Genomic DNA, 20,685 nt, shown 5'->3' with positions numbered 1-20,685 from the left:
CTCCCTGTCGCTTCTGACTCAAAGCATGTACTACATTGTGATCACAAATAATTTTAGGGGTGAGGGTGAGAACATCTGGGTAAAATGGCTTCCCTTTTTCTGTTTATGTTGACATTCACTCATTTGTGTGTTACCAGACTGTTTCAGTGCTCTGCTTCTAAGGAAAATTGTCTAGTTGTCTTCTGAATTCACTTCAGCTTTCCAGAGCTAACTGCCTTTCCCCCCTACATGTACATTATTCTGTGCTCTGCAGGTTTTAGTTTATTTAATTTCTCTGGGTTTAGGTTGTGTTGATTTAGTTTCTTCACTCATATTAGCACAGAGAAGGTAACATTGTTAGTAGTCAGCACTTTCCAGAGCCAGTGAACCTGGTATATTATTTTAAAAGCCATAAGGTGAATACAAGGATTTTAGAGAAGCCACATATTGGACAGATCTTTTAAAAAGAGTAATAAAGCAGGATTCTAAGCATACAAATTTTGTTTTCCTCCCTCTTTTCTTGTCTTCTCTCTTTTCTATAAATGCTTTTGTACCTAAGAGGCGGCAAAGACACCTCATTTTTCTGTAGCAGCCCTGCCTTCTATTATTCAGATGCAGTAAAAAAATGCCAACTGATATCAAACAATAATCCATACCAACAGGGTGTAATCTAGATTAATTTATGCATCCAGAATTCATTAAAGACTACCCTTCTTTTGCATATAGGTAAAACCTTAGAACAGGAAGGACTTGTAAGACCATGTCTCGGGTATGCTGCTTCAGCTAAGCAGGAGAGGACTTTCAGAAAGTGACCCAGCTGAATTAGAGGTAGAAAAACAAGTTATATAACCATCAGGCATTCACCTTGTGGTGTATGGTGGTTGGTTGAATTATGTTCGTTATGATTTAAAACTATGTAACAGATAAAGGCCTAACTGCTTAAAAAGGCCTGGATTTTGGAATAAAGTGGCTTTCCTTTGAACCTTCCTGTGGACTCTGCGTCACTCCGCTTCGCACATCTTTCTTTAGTAAATCAAACAGCAAGAGTTAAAGTGTTCCCTATTGAATTGGTTTAAGTAGAAGTGACAATACAATCTCCAAGAAAGCATAGGAATGATTTCTGCCCAAAAAAGTCACAATCCCATCATGGTCCGTCAGAGCTGTCAGGACAGAGCACCCGAACACTTCTGAGATAGACGCAAATGTATCCGACAGTTTCTGTGGTACCTGTGTTCCCTGTATGTGATGCTGTGATGAGCACTGTGCAGAGGTCCTAGAACTCTGCTTATGGGGATCACCATACAGGATATTGCTTGGAGGCCTCTTCTTCCTTTTTCTTCTACTGCTCTTCATTTTTAATTAGGAACAATAGCATCTCCAAGAAAGCCAGTCCAAGAGCCAGCTGTCAACCTGTAACTTCAAAGGCAGTAATAGTGGGATATGTGGCTTATACTTTTTAGGAAAAACATTAAATAACATATGTATGGTTGGCCAAAAAAGTAATTTTTCAACTATGGTACACTATTCTTTACAAGTACCTTTCAGAAAAACTTCTGCCTAAAACAGAAGAGCTCACACTCTACATGACAGCCTTATTTGTTACCAAGATACACGGCTGGACCTTTGCCTGTATAAAAATTATTTCAGAAAGTTTGGGTCTAACTAACAAGGGATAAGGGTCCCCAGTAGCAAGGAATGAATGAAAGGTAAAATAATAGATGCTCAGTGTTTTGAGTATCTATCAAACAATCCCTACCATTCAGTAGTCCCTACCAAATAATTTCTGATTTCATCAGAATTTACAAATGCTTTATTAAAAGTTTCATACTTTTCAATCAATCATGATTCCTGACATTTGCCTCTACAGAAATGAATTATAATGACTAATACACCAATAATCCTTCTGAAATGTTGGTTCTAAACTTCTTTCTTTTAATAAGATGTTACTAATTGACTACAATTAACAAGTCTGTTTTCTTAAACTTCTGCAAACACTTGATTATTAATTCATATAGATATTAGTCCAATTCTTTTGGAGTAGTGAATCTTTTAAAATGTATATTTATTCTCTCAGGGTTCAAGGAAAAGAAAATATTTAGTATCATTTATAAAAGGTCTTTCTCTGCATTTTTTTCTGTTTCTACATGAATATGTTACTGCTTTGGACTCTTTTTATGCCTGCTACATTATTTTAAAAAGGGTATGATGAGAAGCTGAGTTGTCTAAAAGTTAGTTCAAAAGTGTTATGGCAACCTCAGTGAAAAAGACTATCTGCTGAATTTACACCCTGAATAACCTCATGGGTCACTTTCACTGATTTTTCTAAAGATGTATCCATGCTGCTGAGAGAAAAAACCCCAACAAAACAGTAATATTTTCAGTGGTTTTATAAGCGCCATCACTGAAACACACTTCAGGGCAGCAGGTGTACGAATGTGACAGAGGAGAGTTTTGCTCATTAACTTCAGTGGTTTAAGTCAGAAAAAGCTTTGGCCCTACAGCATTATCTTCTAATCTTTAGATGAAAGCAGGAAAAGCTACTTATGATATACCAGGAAAGAGAAACAGATGTCAGCTGCTGACCACAAAACAAGTCTTTGATATGCCAAAAATGGAGCGCTTTTCAGAAATTTCTATTAACTCTCAGTTTTGAGCACATCTCTACTTGCATGTGCCCAAATATATAAGAAGTTTTTTTTCATTCTGGGTTAAATGTAAACTCTAACCTGTTTCAATTCAGCCTTCACACAGATAAACCATTTTCTGCAGTGAAGGATTTTTCAAACTGATCCTATTTAAGAAGGGTTATTGAACTTCAGAAGAAGACGAATGTATCTTCAGCATCAATAACTTCAACAAACACCTTATTCTGCTGTCACAACTGTCAATTCTTTACAGCTTATGTGTCTGTGCTACCAAATATTAAAGAAAAAAAAAGAAAAAAGATAACCAAAGGAAAAACATGTTCCTTGTTCAGAAACTCTCTCACTATAAGCCCTTCTTTTGTGTTTTTTCTTCAGGTGAGATCTCATTTCAGGAAGATAGATGGGGAATGAATACCACAGTCCAGCAACTATTATAAATATTTCACCTATGTTTACAGAAAAAAAGAAACACTTCCTGTGCACAGACACTTCAGAAGCTTCTTGAAGGCACTGTCAGACAACAGAATAACATAATAAGTAGATGAAGTAGATCTATGTTCAGACCTGAAGAACTGCACAAGGATATCCTGTTTGTCCTTAGTTACTGGCCTGTGCCCAAAGGCAACAACTGTCATGAGGCACACAAGCAGAACTTCTTTTCTGTAAATGCACATAAAAATATTTATTTTAACGTTAGGAAATGCCCAGCTTCCATAGTTACCAAATTCAGAGAAACAATCATTCAGCCTAGTATAGATTTTATTTCTTGGCTACGTTCAAAAATACATGAGAAAAATCACTGATGTTCTATACCCGTCTCAAAGAACAAAAATTGAAAGAGGTACCTGGGCTTCCATATGAACCTGTTTTTTGAATTTCCATATAAAGCCAGAGGCCTTTACCATATTAGAACACTACCAAGCTAGAAACAGCAGATGAATACTGTGTACAGGCTCAGCACAGGAATGTCTGTTCTGACTTGTGCCACTACTATCTGATTTTGCCATTAGTGTTGGAGAAGAAGCATGTTTGTCCCCATCCTTGATGGTATGGGATGGTTACAAGGAGCCTTATCAAGGCTGCTTACCAGGAGCTTGTTGAGAAGAGCACCTCATTACATAATCACCAGCCATGGATGAAGATACTGTGAAGACTGGGCCTGAAGGGATCATGAATCTTTTGTGCTATGGATAGATTTTGATAACGTCTATGTTTCTTCTGCCTTCCTTTAATATTTCTGGGTGAGAAAATAAATAGAAAGGTAATATGACAGTGACAAAACAGACAGATACTCACATATGCACCAGGAAAATGTAGAGTTAGAGGCAACACCATCAATAGTAAGTGATACTTTAACAAATCGGTGATTTAAAATATGGAATCAGAAGAAACAGCTTTTGAATACTAGGACAGAACTTAACTTCACAAAATTCATTTTTGTCCCCATCAGCTCCATTCAGATAGATGCCATCTTTCCTGCTACTAAAGGGATCTACACATTCACATGACCACTAGCTCTGGCAGTTCTTCTGAAAACTATTTCTCCCAGTACATCATTATAAGTTTGCCTTTAAAATGACTTATAAGTATCTAAGCCTGAAATATGCTAGACTGGCAGTTAAGGAAGTTCAGAAGAAGAGAAAAGGTGCTAAGCTTGTCAGGCTGAGACAGCAGAATGTTATGAATGCAGTTACCTAGCAAATCTGTCACAGGAGAAAGTTAAGCAAAAAGCAGCAATCATCTTGAATTCCACAGTAAATCTGAGTGTGGAGTATATCCACTAAAAAAAAAAAAAGTTTAGAAGCTTTTTATTGAGACCAATTGAGAAATTATTATATGGTAAGCCCAAAAAATGTCAAGGTCAGGTAATTATTTTGAAAAAAATTCCAGTAAAATTGTCCCTCCATGTTTATAAAAGTGCCAAAATAGCACAAAATTTAAAGCTGAACAGTAATTCCATTTTGAAAACTACCTAAGAAGCCAAGGATTGAGATCCATATAAATATTCAGTACCAAAGTTTGAACCTGAATAACTGAACAAGAATGCATAAAACATCTAGAATTTTTTGCTTCAGTGCCTGTGTATCTGAAAAAAACAATCTCTTTCAGATAATACACCTTGTCTGACTGGAAACAGAGTAGGTCTGGTTAACAAATGATCATTTTTTTAATTGTAGGTTTAGTACCTACTTGCTCTGCTTCCAGCCAGGACAGGGTTTATCTTTTCCAGTAGCTGGGAGGGAACATGGCTAGGACAGGGATACTGCCTCAAGTTAATGCCAGGAGAAGAGGTTCCTCCTGGACAAGAAAACGTAGCACAGGAAGATGTCTGGTACTGTTTATTGTCACGGGCTCTGTGGTGAATATTCTTGCGTATGAACCACTATCACTTTTGTACACTTTTTTATTAATATTTTTGCCATTACTGCTTGTTCTCATATCTCACTGCTATTTCAAGTAAATTGTACTTATCTCAACCCATGCTTATTTCCTTTTGTTCCTCCAGTTCGAGGGGGAAAGAAGAGTGGGGCATGGTGGGAGTACTAAATTGGAGAATTCCATTCCTAAACCACAACACTATTAAATGTTTCATGTTGAAACAGATGATCACAGAAATCTCATTTCGATGAACCACTTTGCTGATGGCCTCAGAACCTTTCAAAATCATCACAACTATAGAGAATACAAAATCCTTTTCCCCAGTGTTCTCCAGATAAACACATTTGGACATGACACACATTTGGGGAAAACAAGCCTCAGACAATAGATTTAATCTCTCAGTCTCTCTGGGCTTCAAACCTCATTCACTACAAACAACTAGAAGAAAGGCCAGTCAACCTGCTAAGGGGAAATGTCCAGCTCCCCATCAACTAAAGGACTGGTAGATGAGAAAGAAATGTGCACTTTTGGGAAAGAGAGTGGCTAAGATTTTGATTTCCTAATGGTTTTCATCTAGAGCTGGAAGTGCACAAGCAGGAAAGCGTGTCTGGCTTATTACATAACAGCAAGATGCTGGCACTTCTTTGTGGTTAAGTTCTCATTTCACACACTCAGACTGTAAAATCCTACATAGCAATACATTGCTCTCCCACCTTTCTATAGAATTAAATATGGTAAAACTGAGTATTAGACCCTTTCAAATTTTTCATATAGAAGTGCTTTAAATGAAAGATGAATTAGACCATCTGGTTTAGGGAATTCAAATGACTTCCCACTCACATTGGTATTTAACTATAATGAGACCAATCTATCTGACATTTTTCACTAGACAAACAAAAATGCCATTACACCCCTGTCCCGCCTTTCTGTCCTTGTACATCATGATGCAGTCCTTAAAGTACAGAGCTTTTTTTCCCTTGCAACCCATAGAATATTTTCACTAGCAGACATAAGGTGGACATCTAGAAGAAAAAGTATTTTCTAAACCTGCTATTGGCTCCTAAGAGGAGTAGGATGAAACTTCTCATTTAATGCAACTTCATCTCAATGCAGCAGAACAGCCTGGGGGATAAAAAACCCACTGAACTCTGTTAGATGTTGACAGCTGAGAATGACTGCAGTGCTGATCTACAGCTGAAGGGACACACGCTGCTCATGGACTCCAGAAGTGGCACGTGATAACAAATGTACATCCCGCATGTTAATGTCCATTTTAAATTTGATTTTACAGCACAGCCACCTTGTCACAGCAAGAATGAATATAAATCTGCCTGTAACAGATATTCATTGCTTCTCTGTTTATATATTCTAGACACCACATAGAGTCATTTGCCAGTAACTTCATTACAGGGCATTTCCAAATTAAGAGAGGAAGAGTGATTTTATTTTTAGGCCCCTTACTTTTTTAAAAGCAATTCAGGTGTAAAAATGTGAGAACTTGCTAATTATTATGTGTTTAGGGGATTAGCTAAACTTCTTTTTCTTATATTTGACAGGTAAATCAGCTTTGCAAGACTGTGAAGTCTTCAGTGATAAAATGTTCCTCTGCATGTTGTCATTAACTTTTCTTTTTTTTGTCTGCAAAGCAAACAAAAATTTCCTAACCCATTACAGAATTTTTTTTTTTCCAGGATGGTAAAAGGATTTAGAAATTCGCTTTCTTGTCTGTCCAATGTTAACTCATCAAGATAACATGGGGGAGACTGAGGTTTGAGATTAGCATTAAAAAATATTTAAGGTGAAGGAACATGAACTTAGAGGAAACACAAACTGCATCACTTATATTACAAGGAATTTATAAACTGCATCCTACAATATTTAGACAATAAGGCAAGACTAACTTTTACTCAGGACATTTTTCTCTTCTGTCTCAGACAAAAATACTACTTGCTAGACAATAAGGAATTATTTTCAAGTTGTGTAAAGACATATTTTGCTTCTGAATCACAAGAACTTGTAGAGAAGAGGCCAAAAAAACCCCAAATCTGGTATCCCATCAATCATTATTTTCCATGGAAATAATACAAGAAGAGTTTCTCTTATCCTTAAGCTGCCACATCACATTGTAACTACTCACTTAATCAGAGATCTCACAGCATGCTGCCAGCCCCAGTCCCTGCTGTCACTAGCAAATATGTCTTTTCTGTCACAAGTCTGGAGTAACTCAAATCCTGATTCTCTTTACTGCTTAGTCACAATAACCTTTCTTTCCAGACAGCTAACATACAATAAATATTTAAGCTACCTAATAAAGACAGACAGCAGAAAAAAAAAAACATTCAAAGATTTCTCTAGTGGTTTCATTTGTACTGGATAAAAAACAGCTATTGACAGTCCTTGTGTGAAAGAAATGGGGAGAGGATTCCTTTCTCCTGTGACTGGGCTTCCTAGTGACATTTACTTCAATATTTCTGGGTGAAATCCAAATTACTTTTGCAAGTAGTCCAATGAAAGTACGGCTATCTGTTCCTGAATGGTGAAACTTAGTGACGCTTTTAATCACAGATTTATTTTAAGGTCAGATTGGTAGTGAAATAAATCAAGCAGCAGGAGAAAGAAAGCTAAAGCCATTAGCATCTGATTACTGAAGCCATTAGCAGACAGGATGCATAGACACAAAACAATGACATGGAAAACGTTGCAGTAACTTTCACCAATATGGAAATGGTAAAAACTCAGAGCTTCTTTTTTATGCTGTGAGAAAAAAAAAAAAAGCTTGCTTTTCTTTTCTTTTTTACATGTAAGAAGAAAAAACTAGATCAACAAAAAGTATCAATCGAGTAAAAAATCATGAATTAGAATGAAGTTTTGTTGACCAGTAGTGACCCACAACCTGTAGTAATCCTTGACAAGGACAAGAGTCTGCATGTATTCATGAGTTAAAAATAATAAATGGCATGTGTTACACCTAAAAGTCCTATTTTTGGGAGAGGGAAGTCTTGTGAGTATATTCATGCCAACTTCTGGCCTATCAATGCAAACTTTTTTCTGTAAGTCTTATCTTCCCCCTGTATTGTGTCTCCACCAAAACTCCCTTCTCCCCAGAAAAGTAATAAAAAAAATATTTTCTGGAATTCACCAAGGTCCAACAGAAACTCTAAACAAACAGGAATATGTGTCTTCTTCACATATTAAACAGTTGGTTACTCTGATCTGCATCACAACAGCACATGGATGGCTTAGAGAGATCTTGGCTCCATTTTAGTAAGTGCTACTTAAATAAGGAGGGCCCTAAATAATGCACACTGTTTTCCAGCACTCCAACAGGAAGCAGGTGAGGAAGAAGGGCTGACGTGTACTATCACACTGTACAGCTCCCTGAAAGGTGGCTGTAGTCAGGTGGGGGTTGGTCTCTTCCTGCTGGCAGCAACTGACTGAACCAGAGGACACAGTCTTAAGCTGCACCAAGGGAAATATAGCTTGGATATTAGAAAAAAGTTATTTACATAGAACATGATAAAGTACTGCAATGGTCTGCCATACTAACACTTGTGCAGTACTTTGCACATATTAAAAGCAAAATGCGAAATTATGTAACTAAATTTTACCAATATCTGGAACATATGCTATATAATAAAAACTTTACTTACTGCAATTATTTCTTTTTACTCAATTCTCTGTTAAGAAACAAGACCTTCCTGTTTGTGTATTGCAATGAAGGTTTTATGATCACCCTTTTGTAAGCAGAAGTTAAAATTTATCTTCTGTGTGGCAAACACATGCATGTAATATACTGTTAGTTCTGTTATCAAGTGTTCATCCAAGATGTCACTACCACAGGTTTTCTGGAATCCACTCTTCAAAGAATGAACTCCATCTGAAGCAAGAACCATAGCAATATACTTTGTCCACTGAAAATTTTCATTAAACACTGCTATCACACATAGCAATAACCATATCCCTCATCCTAACCGTGGAATATCAAATAAAATGAAAATATTTTAATTACACTGAAAAGTTTCAGACGTTACCCTCAAAAATGAAGATGATAAATTTTGGTGTCCCAGAGGTTGCACATTAAAAATACCTAAATCTGTAAAGTGCAGGAAGACACTTAGCAACAATTTTGTGAAATGACACTATCTTTTCTAAATATTTACATGCCAAATCACCAATTTCTGGTGGACTACTAAGAAGGAACAAATCCTAAGAACAAACTACTGTAAAACATCAGCACTACCATGTAAAACAACTCTGGCCACTACTCTTCAAGCAAACACAAATGCAAAAAGGAAAGACACAAAAAGGAAAAAAAGGCCAAACATGTTTAAAGGAAATTTAAAAATCATTTCATGGGTAGAGTCCTGTATCAAAGGAAACAGCTTCTGAAAAATGCATATAAAATAGCACATCTGAAGGCAGTACTAATCCTTCTTCTCTTCCACAAATAGACACATTTGCTTTTATAAGTAACTCCCCAAAGAAAATAAGGAGCCTGAAAAGGCTAAATAAAAACAATTAACTCAGAAACTTTGGGCAAAGATCTGTCTCCTTTCCCTGAAATGTCCCTCTGGGGACATAAATGGGATTTGACCCTAGCTGAACTTGGCCTTGTCCCTAAATACACACTGTGCACACTGAGAAAACATATTTAATCTGAAATGAGCAGGTGCCAAATGACAAAATTCTAAGGATTGACTCTGAAAGAATTTCGGCAGCTCTTAAAAAATTCTAGATCTGGAAAATGCATGAGAAGGTTTCCAGGTGAGATTTGCAGTGTTTCCTATTGTTAGCAACATTAACAATAAATTCATGTTAGTTGCAACACTGCTAGCATAGTCACTATGGCATTATGCTACTTCCACTATGGGATTTGGTAGGTGGTGGCAAGTGCAGTTTCAAGTTAAATTAAATTACTTATGAGATAGAGGTTTTGTATGTATATATTTCACACTCTAGAAAAAAAAAAGGAAGGAAAATAGAGGGAGAAAGAACAGATAAAAAATCTATAAATCAGTTTCAAATAATTTGAAATTAGCATTTAACCAGGATTGACATAAAAATCCAGGTTCCAACAGGAGCGCAGTATTAGATAATTTCTAATGAAAAAACAAAATTACATTTGAATTGCATAAAGGTCTTTTTCTTCACAAGGTTAGAGTAAATTATCAGTGCCTCCTTTATGTCAGTCAAATGCTATTAATGTCAGAAACCTTGGTGAAAGAAAGTTCACTATTTTTACATCCATTTTTAAAAATACTGCTGCATCAGATCCTTAGGTAGGATAAACCAAGCAATGGGACATAAGGCAGTGAGCAGAAACTGATGGACAGGAAGTTTCAGCTGAACATGAGGAAGAACTTCTTTACTGGGCAGGTGAGTGAGCACTGGAACAGTTTGTCCAGGGAGGGTGTGGAGTTTCCCTCACTGGAGATGGTCAAGAACTGTCTGGACCCAATCCTGTGCCATTGCTCTGGGATGGCCCTGCTTGGGCAGGGAGGTTGGACCAGGTGACCCACTGTGGTCCCTTCAAACCTGGGATTCCCAGTCCATTCTGGGATTCTATGTAATTCTTTCACACAGAATACAATAGGTCATGTAGTATTTTTTTCCCTGAGGATCCAGATGTTGGTTTCCCAGTCTTGTTTGACAAGTAAAGGGTAATAAGCCCCTCAGGAGCTTTTGCCTATCAATAAGTTTCCCTTTGAAGATTTTACAATGAAAGTCAACAATGGCAAGACATACAATCGGATTATTTAGATTTTATAATGAATGTGACAAATTTGTACTAGACAAGACTCCTTTCAAGGAACATTCCAAAGAAACAAGTGTGACAGCAAAGAAGTAGTATAAGAGGGAAAAGAATAGTGTAAACTTTTCTGAGTCAATTGCTAATTCTGAAGGAATGTGAAGTAGGTCATCTGCTGCTGCACAAACCTTATGTAAAGAGTCTTCTGCTTAATCTATCAAGCATATGAAACACTGAGACCAAGAGCAATCTTGGAGCGTCCTGACTGTTACTGTAATTCCTAGAAGACCAGAAATTAGTGACAAAAAGGATAAAATGAAGGTGTAGAATAGATGTAGATGCATGGAGAACTGATTTGTGCAGCAGACACCTATTAGCTGTGATAATTTTCAGGAGATAGTAGCTTAAGAGAGAAGAAGAACAATGATCAGGCTCTTCACAAAGAAAAAGAAGTCTCACCACTAAAATCACATTTAAAAATGGGAAAAGATACCTGCTCTTTTTGTAGGCAAGGCCAATTCTTCAGAGCATGTGTTGCTTTCTGATCCTGCTAAGATGGTGCCACTTGAATGCCAACTTTTAGGTCAGGAGGAATGTGTTTTTAAAAAATTCTGGTTTGGTTCTTTTCAACAGCTCCAATAAGGAAAGTCATGATCTAACATGTTTTCATAGCTTGAAAGAGGATTAGAAGTAACTTTCTGGAACAATGAACCAATAAACCTGAGCAGTGGCTAGAAGCATATTTATAGAAATTAATTTTCTGAAAAAAGGGCAGTCTTATAGATGCCATTAATGGCCATTGATATTTTTGTTTACTTGCGTGTGTAGTTCATGTGTTGAACTCCTGAATCTATTTTAGGGAAGAAATGACAGTACCATGTCTAAAATCAGTATCTGGTCTGGTAAAATTCAGAGGGAAGGGCCAGATTAGCACTACAAATAGACCATACCCTGAAGAACATGTTGTTGTAGGGAACAAAGAGTAACAGTAACTATTAGCATAACCACTTATCATTTACATTTGTTTCCCTCTGCTTTTTGCCAGGTAGTGTCTGCTAGAGAGCACTGCAACATACCTTTACTACATCACAGTTGTGGGATGGTCTTCCACAGGGTAAAGGCAAAGCTCAGCAGACATCAGTTCCTTTGGTTCAGTGCATCACAACTTAGATGCTCTGGTATTCTTATACTGTCTTGATGATTACATTTTGTAGCATGTGAAATTGGTCCTACAGAACTCAAGGGAATGGAAGAAACTATACTGCAGCATATTAACATGCGAATTAAACTTTCAAAAAAATTTTCACACATTGAGAGTTATGCATTGCAATCACTGTGTTAAGGGAGAGCTACTGGAATTTCTTCCCATGAGAAAAATGTAGCTTTGGCAATTTACAGATGTTTTCTTGGTGAGTGGCTGTAATCCCAGAAGTGTTTAAATTAAATGTTGGCTACAGATTGATGCAGACAAAGATCACAAAGATCTGTTAGTTGAAATAAGGAATAAGAAAAGTGTGAGGCTTTCTCACCCTCAATATGTTACTCTTTTCCACAATTCTTTGTTAGTATTTTTCTATTTTTTACACTTCTGCCTTATTTTCTTCTCCTGTTCAGAAGAATTTATTTTTTAAACAAGAGCTGGAGCAAGAGCGCTTTGGAAAAATTAGAAACAAACTTCACAAGAACAATATTTATTTCTTTTTGAGATAGATAAAATGGTAGGGAAAACCAGCTGGCTATTTTGGGCTGGTACAACCAGGAGAAATGGAAAGTTGATACACCTGACTGAGCAAGTATCTTTTGTCAAGACGAAGTACAGATACCAGAGGTGCCACTGCTCTGGGAGTATCCAGTGTGTACAACCTCAGTATGCCAAAATACAGAAAATCTTCCTTTTCTTCCATCACACTTGGGTAAGCATGAGCAGCAGCACTACACAAAGCCCTTCAGCAGGCACGTGCAGTTCCCCTTCAGCAAACACAGTCTGTGCACAGCCAAATCCTCTGCAGCCAGCTTGCAGCACAGCTGAGCCATCGGGTGGGCAGCACAGAGATGAACTGGACAGGCAGCAGAGGTTTCCAAAACCCTGCCCTACTCATGACAGCACCATTCACTCAAAGAACACAGGGGCTGCACTGCAAGGTTCCTGTCTGCACGTAGAAAGAAAAGGACCTATCTCCATACAGCAGCAAATAATGGGAATTTTGTGCAGTTTCATTCCTGCTATGGAAGATTATTAGGCCTTTCCCCCCCGCCCCCCATTCTTACATAATGGTATTTAAGAAGCAGTGGAATGAGAGACCATTTAATACCAACTGACCTCTAATTAACCGCACCAGATGTGTTAGAGATTTGAAAGGGGAAAAGAGAAAGCTTCTTTCACTCACTTTCACACTATAATTGAATTCTAAGTATGACCAGACAACAGCTAACCAGGCAGCTAGTGCTTATGGTGAAAGTCAGATCTATGAATCATAAGAGTGAATTGTAAATTAGGGGATCTACTCATTACCTCTTTGGCCTTAAGACATCCATTGTGTCAACACTGACATATTTTATCTCTATAAAACTGATATAGGAAATTACTTAGAAGGCAATACCTTTTCTGCTATTATTGCTGATTCAAATGAAAGTCACTATGCAGAGAGATAAAAAAAGTACCAACATTTCCACTACATGAAAATCAAGCTCTCTTAATGGACAAGACATCAAACTGTCAATGGTCTTATTCCACTTTAATGTCAGACTCTGAGTAAATTACCATTTACATAAACAAAAACTCTGGGCACTTCCTTGTACTGAGTCAAACAAGCATTTGTAATGGATATACTGAAGTACATCTGGACAAATACCTGCTATAAAAATTCCTTCTGAGGAATGACTTAATGTGCCAGTAACATCCTCAGCTTCCAGGCTGCTTAATGGTGCAATTCCTACAGATGCCAATGTGGGAACTGAACTCATCTCAGCATTTACGTTTAATTTCTGATGTGAAGACATGTAGAAGGCCACATAGCCTAATAAAAACATATGTGGTGAAATTACGAGGGGAAAGAGCAGCATAAGCAATGAACTTAGAATTGTCACACTTTTTAAATAGATGCTGTCACTTTCTAATGTTTCTCCTGCCCTTAATTTCCTTTGAATATGCTTTATTTTCAGCATTACTATCTTGGGTTGTTTTTTGTTTTGTTTTCCTTGGGTTTTTTTAACTAGGAATTGTCTTCCCATGAGTAAAGATTATATTCAGGTACATTACATTCAGGTACATTTTCAAGGTTTAAATTAAAACTATGCGTAGGTTAAGAGTAATCAGTCTTATCTAAATCATGCATTTGAAGCTGCTGTGCCTTCAAAAGAGCCTTCCTATATTCTGGCAGGATTTATAGGGAGAGATCCTAAATTTCTTACTGCTGAAGGTAGTAGTCCTGCTCAACATTTGATTTCCATCTTTCACTGGAAACTAGTCTATGTTTCCAAACACAAGAGAAAATTGAAGGAAACAAGTTCACTTACACACGAAGAAATGCAAGCTGCTACCATCATCTTGTGCTGTTGCAGTGTCATTTCACATTGTGCATATTCTGAGTAACACTAACTATAAACTGGTACCATCCATTGGGTCACAATTTGTCACAGCAATGACACAGCACAGACACACTAGCTTTGCACAAATCTTCATCGTACTAAGAACAAAATGTGAAGTGAAAACTTCCCAACACAAAAGAAATACATAAGCTTCCTATAAATACATTTGTTTTGTTCAGGTAGCTGCCACAGATGTTATAGCAGCAAAAATTCTTAAGCCAGTTTTAACCATTTCATACTCAACACTAAAATGCATGCTTCCTATGAACTGAGCATGGTTTTTACAGTAATTTTTTACTTTGTGTGAATTGGCTTGCATTTTACTCATGGCATCTGTAAAACCATCCCTAAGTTTTGTTTACTTCAATAATGAAAGTTATATAAAAAACCAAAAACTTCACCCAACAGATTTTCCATTAAAGCATGTTTCAGTTCCTTAATGCTAATTCAGCACAATTGAATTAATGTGCATTAATAAAATTTACTACAGAAGTGTAATAAAACCGAACAAGTTCTGAAGACTATTTGCAGAATGCACACAACTAATCAAATGTGACTTACTGTGTATTTGCAAAGAACTGCATTTTCCTTAAGAAACAAGCAAAAAGAATACTGACATTATGACTGTAAAACTGGATTCTTCTATACATTGCTATTGCCAGGTGTGGCTTACAACAAGTGAAAAGCTCAGTAATCTTTGCTAGCTTTCAAACAAAATCAACTTATTTTAATAGCAAATACTCTCTTACACCCCAGACTCGAGAAATCTTGTGGCCCTCCAGCCCCCTCAGGCATTCAGAATCAATCAGAAGCATTACATTTACAGAAGTAATCCAATCTCCTATTCTTCACAGAGACCAAAGACCAGGAGACAATCTCACAGAAAGATGTCACCATGTAAGTCTGTGAAATAAATAAACTATGAAAAGGGAAAGGAATTAGAGAGTCTTCCCAAAAATGTGTATTTGACATCAATGACAAGACCTCTAGAGCAGACCCTCAGTGCTTTGTTCTGGGTACAGCCAGCTCTTTCAAAACTACATTTGCCTGATGAGCAGAATAATGACCTCAGTTGGAAGGTTTGTTTGTTTTTGTCTTTTTTTTTTTTTTTTTTTTAAATTCAGCAGATTGCTGGGTGCTCCAGAAGTTTACAAAACAGCTGTGAATGATATGGGCAGAGAGGGTGAACAGGTGACCTCTCTGTTCATCTTGATTTTAACTGATAAATTTCAACCACCTTGGTAAAAATGGTTACAGGCATGGGGACCAGTTTTGGGCATATCCTATGAAGTTTTAATCAATTTTTTTCTATGGAGTTATGTGGAAAGCAGGTGAAAAAAATATAAAATGTCTTGCATTATTACTAACACTATGGCACAAAAATTCTTTTCAAAAATAGGCACACATATTTCACTTGTAAAACTCACCTTCAAGGAGAACATATACTGTGCAGAAACCTCTTTTTCAGGATTTGATTCAATTAGGATCTGAAACACAACACAAAATTCAAGTGCAGGCATCATCTTTTAGGCTAGGCAACTCTGTTTCCCATTCTTGCTCTCGTTTCTCCACTTCAGAGTAATTTCTACTGCCAATTGACTGGATTAATTAAAAAAATTAGCAAACTGTACCCCCTCCTGCACAGCAAGTACAGAGACACTGTGTTAACATCCAATTGTCACAAAAGGTTTAATTCAGCATGTCCAGCATTGTATTTGCCTTCAGGAGGTGGCTGAGGATTTTAAAACTTGGTGTTTTAATTACTCACCCAGTGGTACCTGGTCAAGTGAGAGATTCTCCCACTCCATTGTATTCTTCTTCACGTTAATAACAATCTCTCTTCACACAGAACATGCTGACAAACTACTTTAGTGTCCACTGCACTCGCTGAAATGAAATTGTGAATGATTTGCAACCAATATACTTAAATTAGCTGAAAAAACAGCAAAAAGAATTACAGTATTTAAAATAAATTTGTGCTGCCACAGCTTTATTTATATCCAGTTTCCAAAAGATTTTAGTAATTAGAAATATGTTCACTGCCTTCAAAAAGAATCTGTAAATAAAAAGAATTTTTAATTTCCTATGAAGCATAAAGCTAATCCATATCCTGATAAACTTTTATTATTCCACCTGGGCAGTGGGATTTTTAAATAAGAGAATAAAGGAAATTAAGTTCTTGTCCATATGCACAAAATAGGCAAAAATTTTCCTATCATTATGATCCATCTCCCTCAGTCTTGTACAATAATCCAATTTTTGTATCAGCAAACTAATGATACTAATTCATTTCCTTCTAAACCAAGCACATCTGTTCCTCAACCCAAAATACTTCTTTCAAAGACTACATAGTGTTTTATTGCATTTAGCTTTGTATTCTTCATATATTCTTTACTTTTCAATAAAACTGAGATTTGTAATTCCACACATTCTTAGAAGAGCATGAGGATTAATAACTGTGTCTGAAAATCCCCAAATCTGTATAATGATCTTTGCCTATCTATAAATACATGTGCAGAACTGTAAGATCAAGAAAAATCAACAAATGACAGCAACACTGTAAAAACAGTCAAGGGCTCCTGACTGCTTTCTGCATGACTGTAGTCATGAGGACAGACATCTGAGAAAATTGTTGCTTTTAATGGAAAGCAGGAAAAACCTCCTGAATGGTTTAGGTATTTAGTACGTTTATATTATCAGCCTTTGCCTTTATTTATTCTAGCTGCTCCTGACTTCCTGCCTTTCTTTACTGCAGGAAAGAAGTGCACAGTGAAGGAGTTTCCAGTTCCTTTGGCAACATGAAAGGTAATCCATAGACAGTTACCTATCTTTTACAAAACAAAAAGATGTTTTCAAAGGAAGACTTACACTGTACCAGCATCTTCTCTGGCTTTTCCTCAGGAATATGTAACAATTCAATTTGTTGTTGTTGCTGTTTTAGTTTTGGACCACAAAAATTACCCAAAATTATCCATATTCCCCACTGCCACTGTTCTTTAGTGAACTTAACTATCATGAATTACTTCTGAATTTATACTAAGTAGTTTTAATACTCAGGGACTAATATGCATCTATTCTCCTCCTCTTTCAGTTCAGTGGGGAATTTTCAGGGAATAAAGAATATAAACTTCTTTCAGGCTCTTCTTCATGACAATTGTTTTCAGACAGGTCTTCATACTGTAATCCCTTTAGACAAAACATTATGAGTTCTCTTTAATTCTCCCAACTTTTAATGAAATGCATTTTTAGTTTATCATCTAATAACCACTTGTCACATACAAAAAATCCCCCACAACAGTACTTACAGTATTAGACAATAATGACAACACTTTTTCTTTAGCTTCTTTATTTAAAATCAATTTATATATCAGTGAATTTCAGTCATAAGAAACTGTTCTCTGACAAAATCCCACTATCAGAATGGTAAACTCTTAACTATCTTTATTTAAGAAAATAACACAACTATGCCCCACAAATTATGACAGAGCTTGAAAAGAAGTCTCTCTCTCTTTCTTTACTATGTAACAAAGACAATGTCATAAAAGTACATAACAAAGCTATAGAAAAATCAGGGAAATTACAGAAAAACAGAAGCTCAATATGTGTTTTGTCCTATTCAAATATTTTTAATAGAAATAAAACAATAATAGCTTTATTCAAATAAATACATATTTTAATAGGTAAAATGCATCTGAAACATTAATTCTTCCTGATTCTAAATTTCAGACTACGTAAAAAGACAAAATGATAGGCTATACTGGCCAATGGTTGGTTACAAGAGTTTTTATTTTGCAAACTATACAGAAACAGTAAAAAAGAAAATGCATTATACTTTTCAATGTTACATAAGATAAACATTAGATTTAGTATTTGCTGTGTAGAAATTAATTCAAATAAGTATCTGATTTTCCTTTTATTAATGATGGGAAATCAGTGATTCATTTTTAAATTATACAACCTGTAGCAATACATTATACAGGCCATGTCAATTTTATTGTGGGCAGAAAGAAACAGGTAGGATATGAACGAAATCGGTGGAGTCCCAAAATGTCTACACAATTAATTAACATGCTAACATAAATACAGTGGTTAAAGTAATTTTCTCTACAGTCAAATCTTAAGTGCTACTCTACACAACAAGTATAATCTGGACCAAATGGTAATTACATAATAATAGGAAAAAAATTAAAATAATCCATTTTCTTCATTCCAGCAGCAGTACCTATACTGATATTAGTTTGGTAACTGGGTGTGCTTAGCTATTGCCTAACATCCTATACTGGTATGCATGCTAAAACCTCTCTAGTTCTATTTTGCAAGGCACCTTTACAATACGTTCTATAAGTTTCTGCACTAGTAACAGAAAACAACATGAATTAAGATAAAGAGCAAAACTATTTCCTTAAATAAGAAAATAAAAAGCATCATTATACATTTATTAAAAAACTACCTTGGGGCAAGTGACAATACTCTGAAATACAATCATATATAAGGGTAATATAATTTTAAGCAAATATTTTTCCCAATGTAAATATTTTACGCTAGTCTGCTTAGATAGAAATACAGAGAAACCACAAAGGGTGAAGAAATTTTTAAGTAAATAATGATAAAGCTTATATGAACTTGACATAAAACCAAAAAAAAGGAAGGACAAGAACATTTTAGAATTACAGAACTGGTGCTTGTCCATGCTACTGCTTTTGAAAAATCCTTTCAATAATCTATCAATTTCCTAATAAAACATAACTACAAATGCTAACCCAAAGGAGGACTTCGCTACATTTTTTCCTCCTGATTTTTCTCCATACCTTTGGTTAATTAAAGACTGGTTGAGATGCTACTTGTGCACCAATGTTTTTCTACTGCAATACATTTCTGATTCATTGAATGGACAATTGTAGGGCCTGTAACACTGACAGAACTGAAGTTAAGTCACAGTATGCATTTCTGAAGAGGACATGCACAGTTCCAAGTAAGGGCAAATCTTTTCAGCAGAGGTTTTAGAGATTGGTTGGCTCTCTAGTGTGTTTTGCACATATATATATTTTCAGTAGCACATAACATTTTTTTCTTCAGGCTAGAATTCCAATGTGTTTTCTTCAGCGCAATGGCATTTAAAAACTCAAAAGCACATGATATAATTATTCTTATTTAAACAAAAAAGTCTATGACTCCAGCTGCAATGTTTGAAATAATCATACAAAATATACATATTTGTTAGAACCCTTTTGATCTTGGAGAACAAAGGGATTTTATGAAATATCATCTTGTGAAATTTAGAAAGGTACAACATATGGACCTCTAAATATTATCAAATATATCCATCATGATCATCGTCATCATCATCATCATCCCCTTCATCTTCATCGTCATCTTCAATTTCATCTTCATCATTCATTATTTCATCTTCATCATCTTCATCATCTGCCCATTCATGGAAATCACCAGAGGCAAAATCACCTGAAGTCTCTAAATCGACAGCTAAAAAGGTATGACAGTTATAGAAAAGACTCACAAGATACACTACATATTTATAGTATATTTTACATAATCATACACAAGGCACACCATAATATTTACTTTCAGGACAACTACAGAGTGTTACATAAAAATAAAGGATAAATAATATGAAGATTCTTTTGTCATAAAAAATCCACCTCAATATTAAATTAATTTCTCAATGTAAACAAAAGGAGACAAATTTTATGGACTTGTAGAACTATAATGAGTGCTAGGAACAATTGAAAAAAATTAAGTAGAATTTATAGATGATAGTAAGGACTACTGATAATATACCCTGACTATTGTTCACTTCTTACATACTGTCTTGAATTATATCAAATTGTCCATTTATCTAGAAATGATCCTGGATCAGATGGACAATAGGCCTGAGCTTGTACCTCAAATACTGTGTATAATTTACTCTCTGCTTTAGGCTATGTTCTTTTGTTGGAAATGAAGTGAAAAGGAGTCATAAATGACTTCTTTTTTTTAAGAGGAAAAATACTTTTTTTTCATCTTTTATATCTGGGACATCAAATAAAGGTGACATGGGAATTCCTGGAAGAAGCTGCACAGTGCTGTAGGGAAGGGAAAAATAAGAGCAGATTTCATGTACTAAAAAGCTTTGGCAATTCCCTCAAATATAAAGTGAAAAAAAATGTCAAATTGAATTCACTTGCCTGCTGATGACCCAAAGGAATTTCATGAAACACTCTGGGATTTATCTAATTCTGCTCTAGAAAATTAATTTTTCCTGTTTATTATATACACTATACCAAGCACATGTAAGGGGTCTATTAATAGTGGACACAGTGACAGGAGTTCCAAATAATAATGAAGCAA

At 35.9% G+C, this 20,685-nt stretch overlaps 1 protein-coding gene across 2 annotated transcripts in view; it reads right to left on the bottom strand.

Moving 5' to 3' along the window:
* Window positions 1-19,651: 19,651 nt before the first annotated feature.
* SPOCK3 (SPARC (osteonectin), cwcv and kazal like domains proteoglycan 3) overlaps window positions 19,652-20,685 on the bottom strand; it is a 157,460-nt gene continuing 156,426 nt past the window's right edge. For both annotated transcript variants that reach the window (XM_062492856.1, XM_062492858.1), the window contains one exon: window positions 19,652-19,821. In XM_062492856.1, the coding sequence (XP_062348840.1) occupies window positions 19,652-19,821 (170 nt within the window). The remainder of the gene's footprint in view (window positions 19,822-20,685) is intronic.

This window comes from Cinclus cinclus, chromosome 5, assembly GCF_963662255.1.
Source record: "Cinclus cinclus chromosome 5, bCinCin1.1, whole genome shotgun sequence".
Taxonomy (NCBI): domain Eukaryota; kingdom Metazoa; phylum Chordata; class Aves; order Passeriformes; family Cinclidae; genus Cinclus; species Cinclus cinclus.
This window is presented reverse-complemented; position numbering and strand designations above follow the sequence as displayed.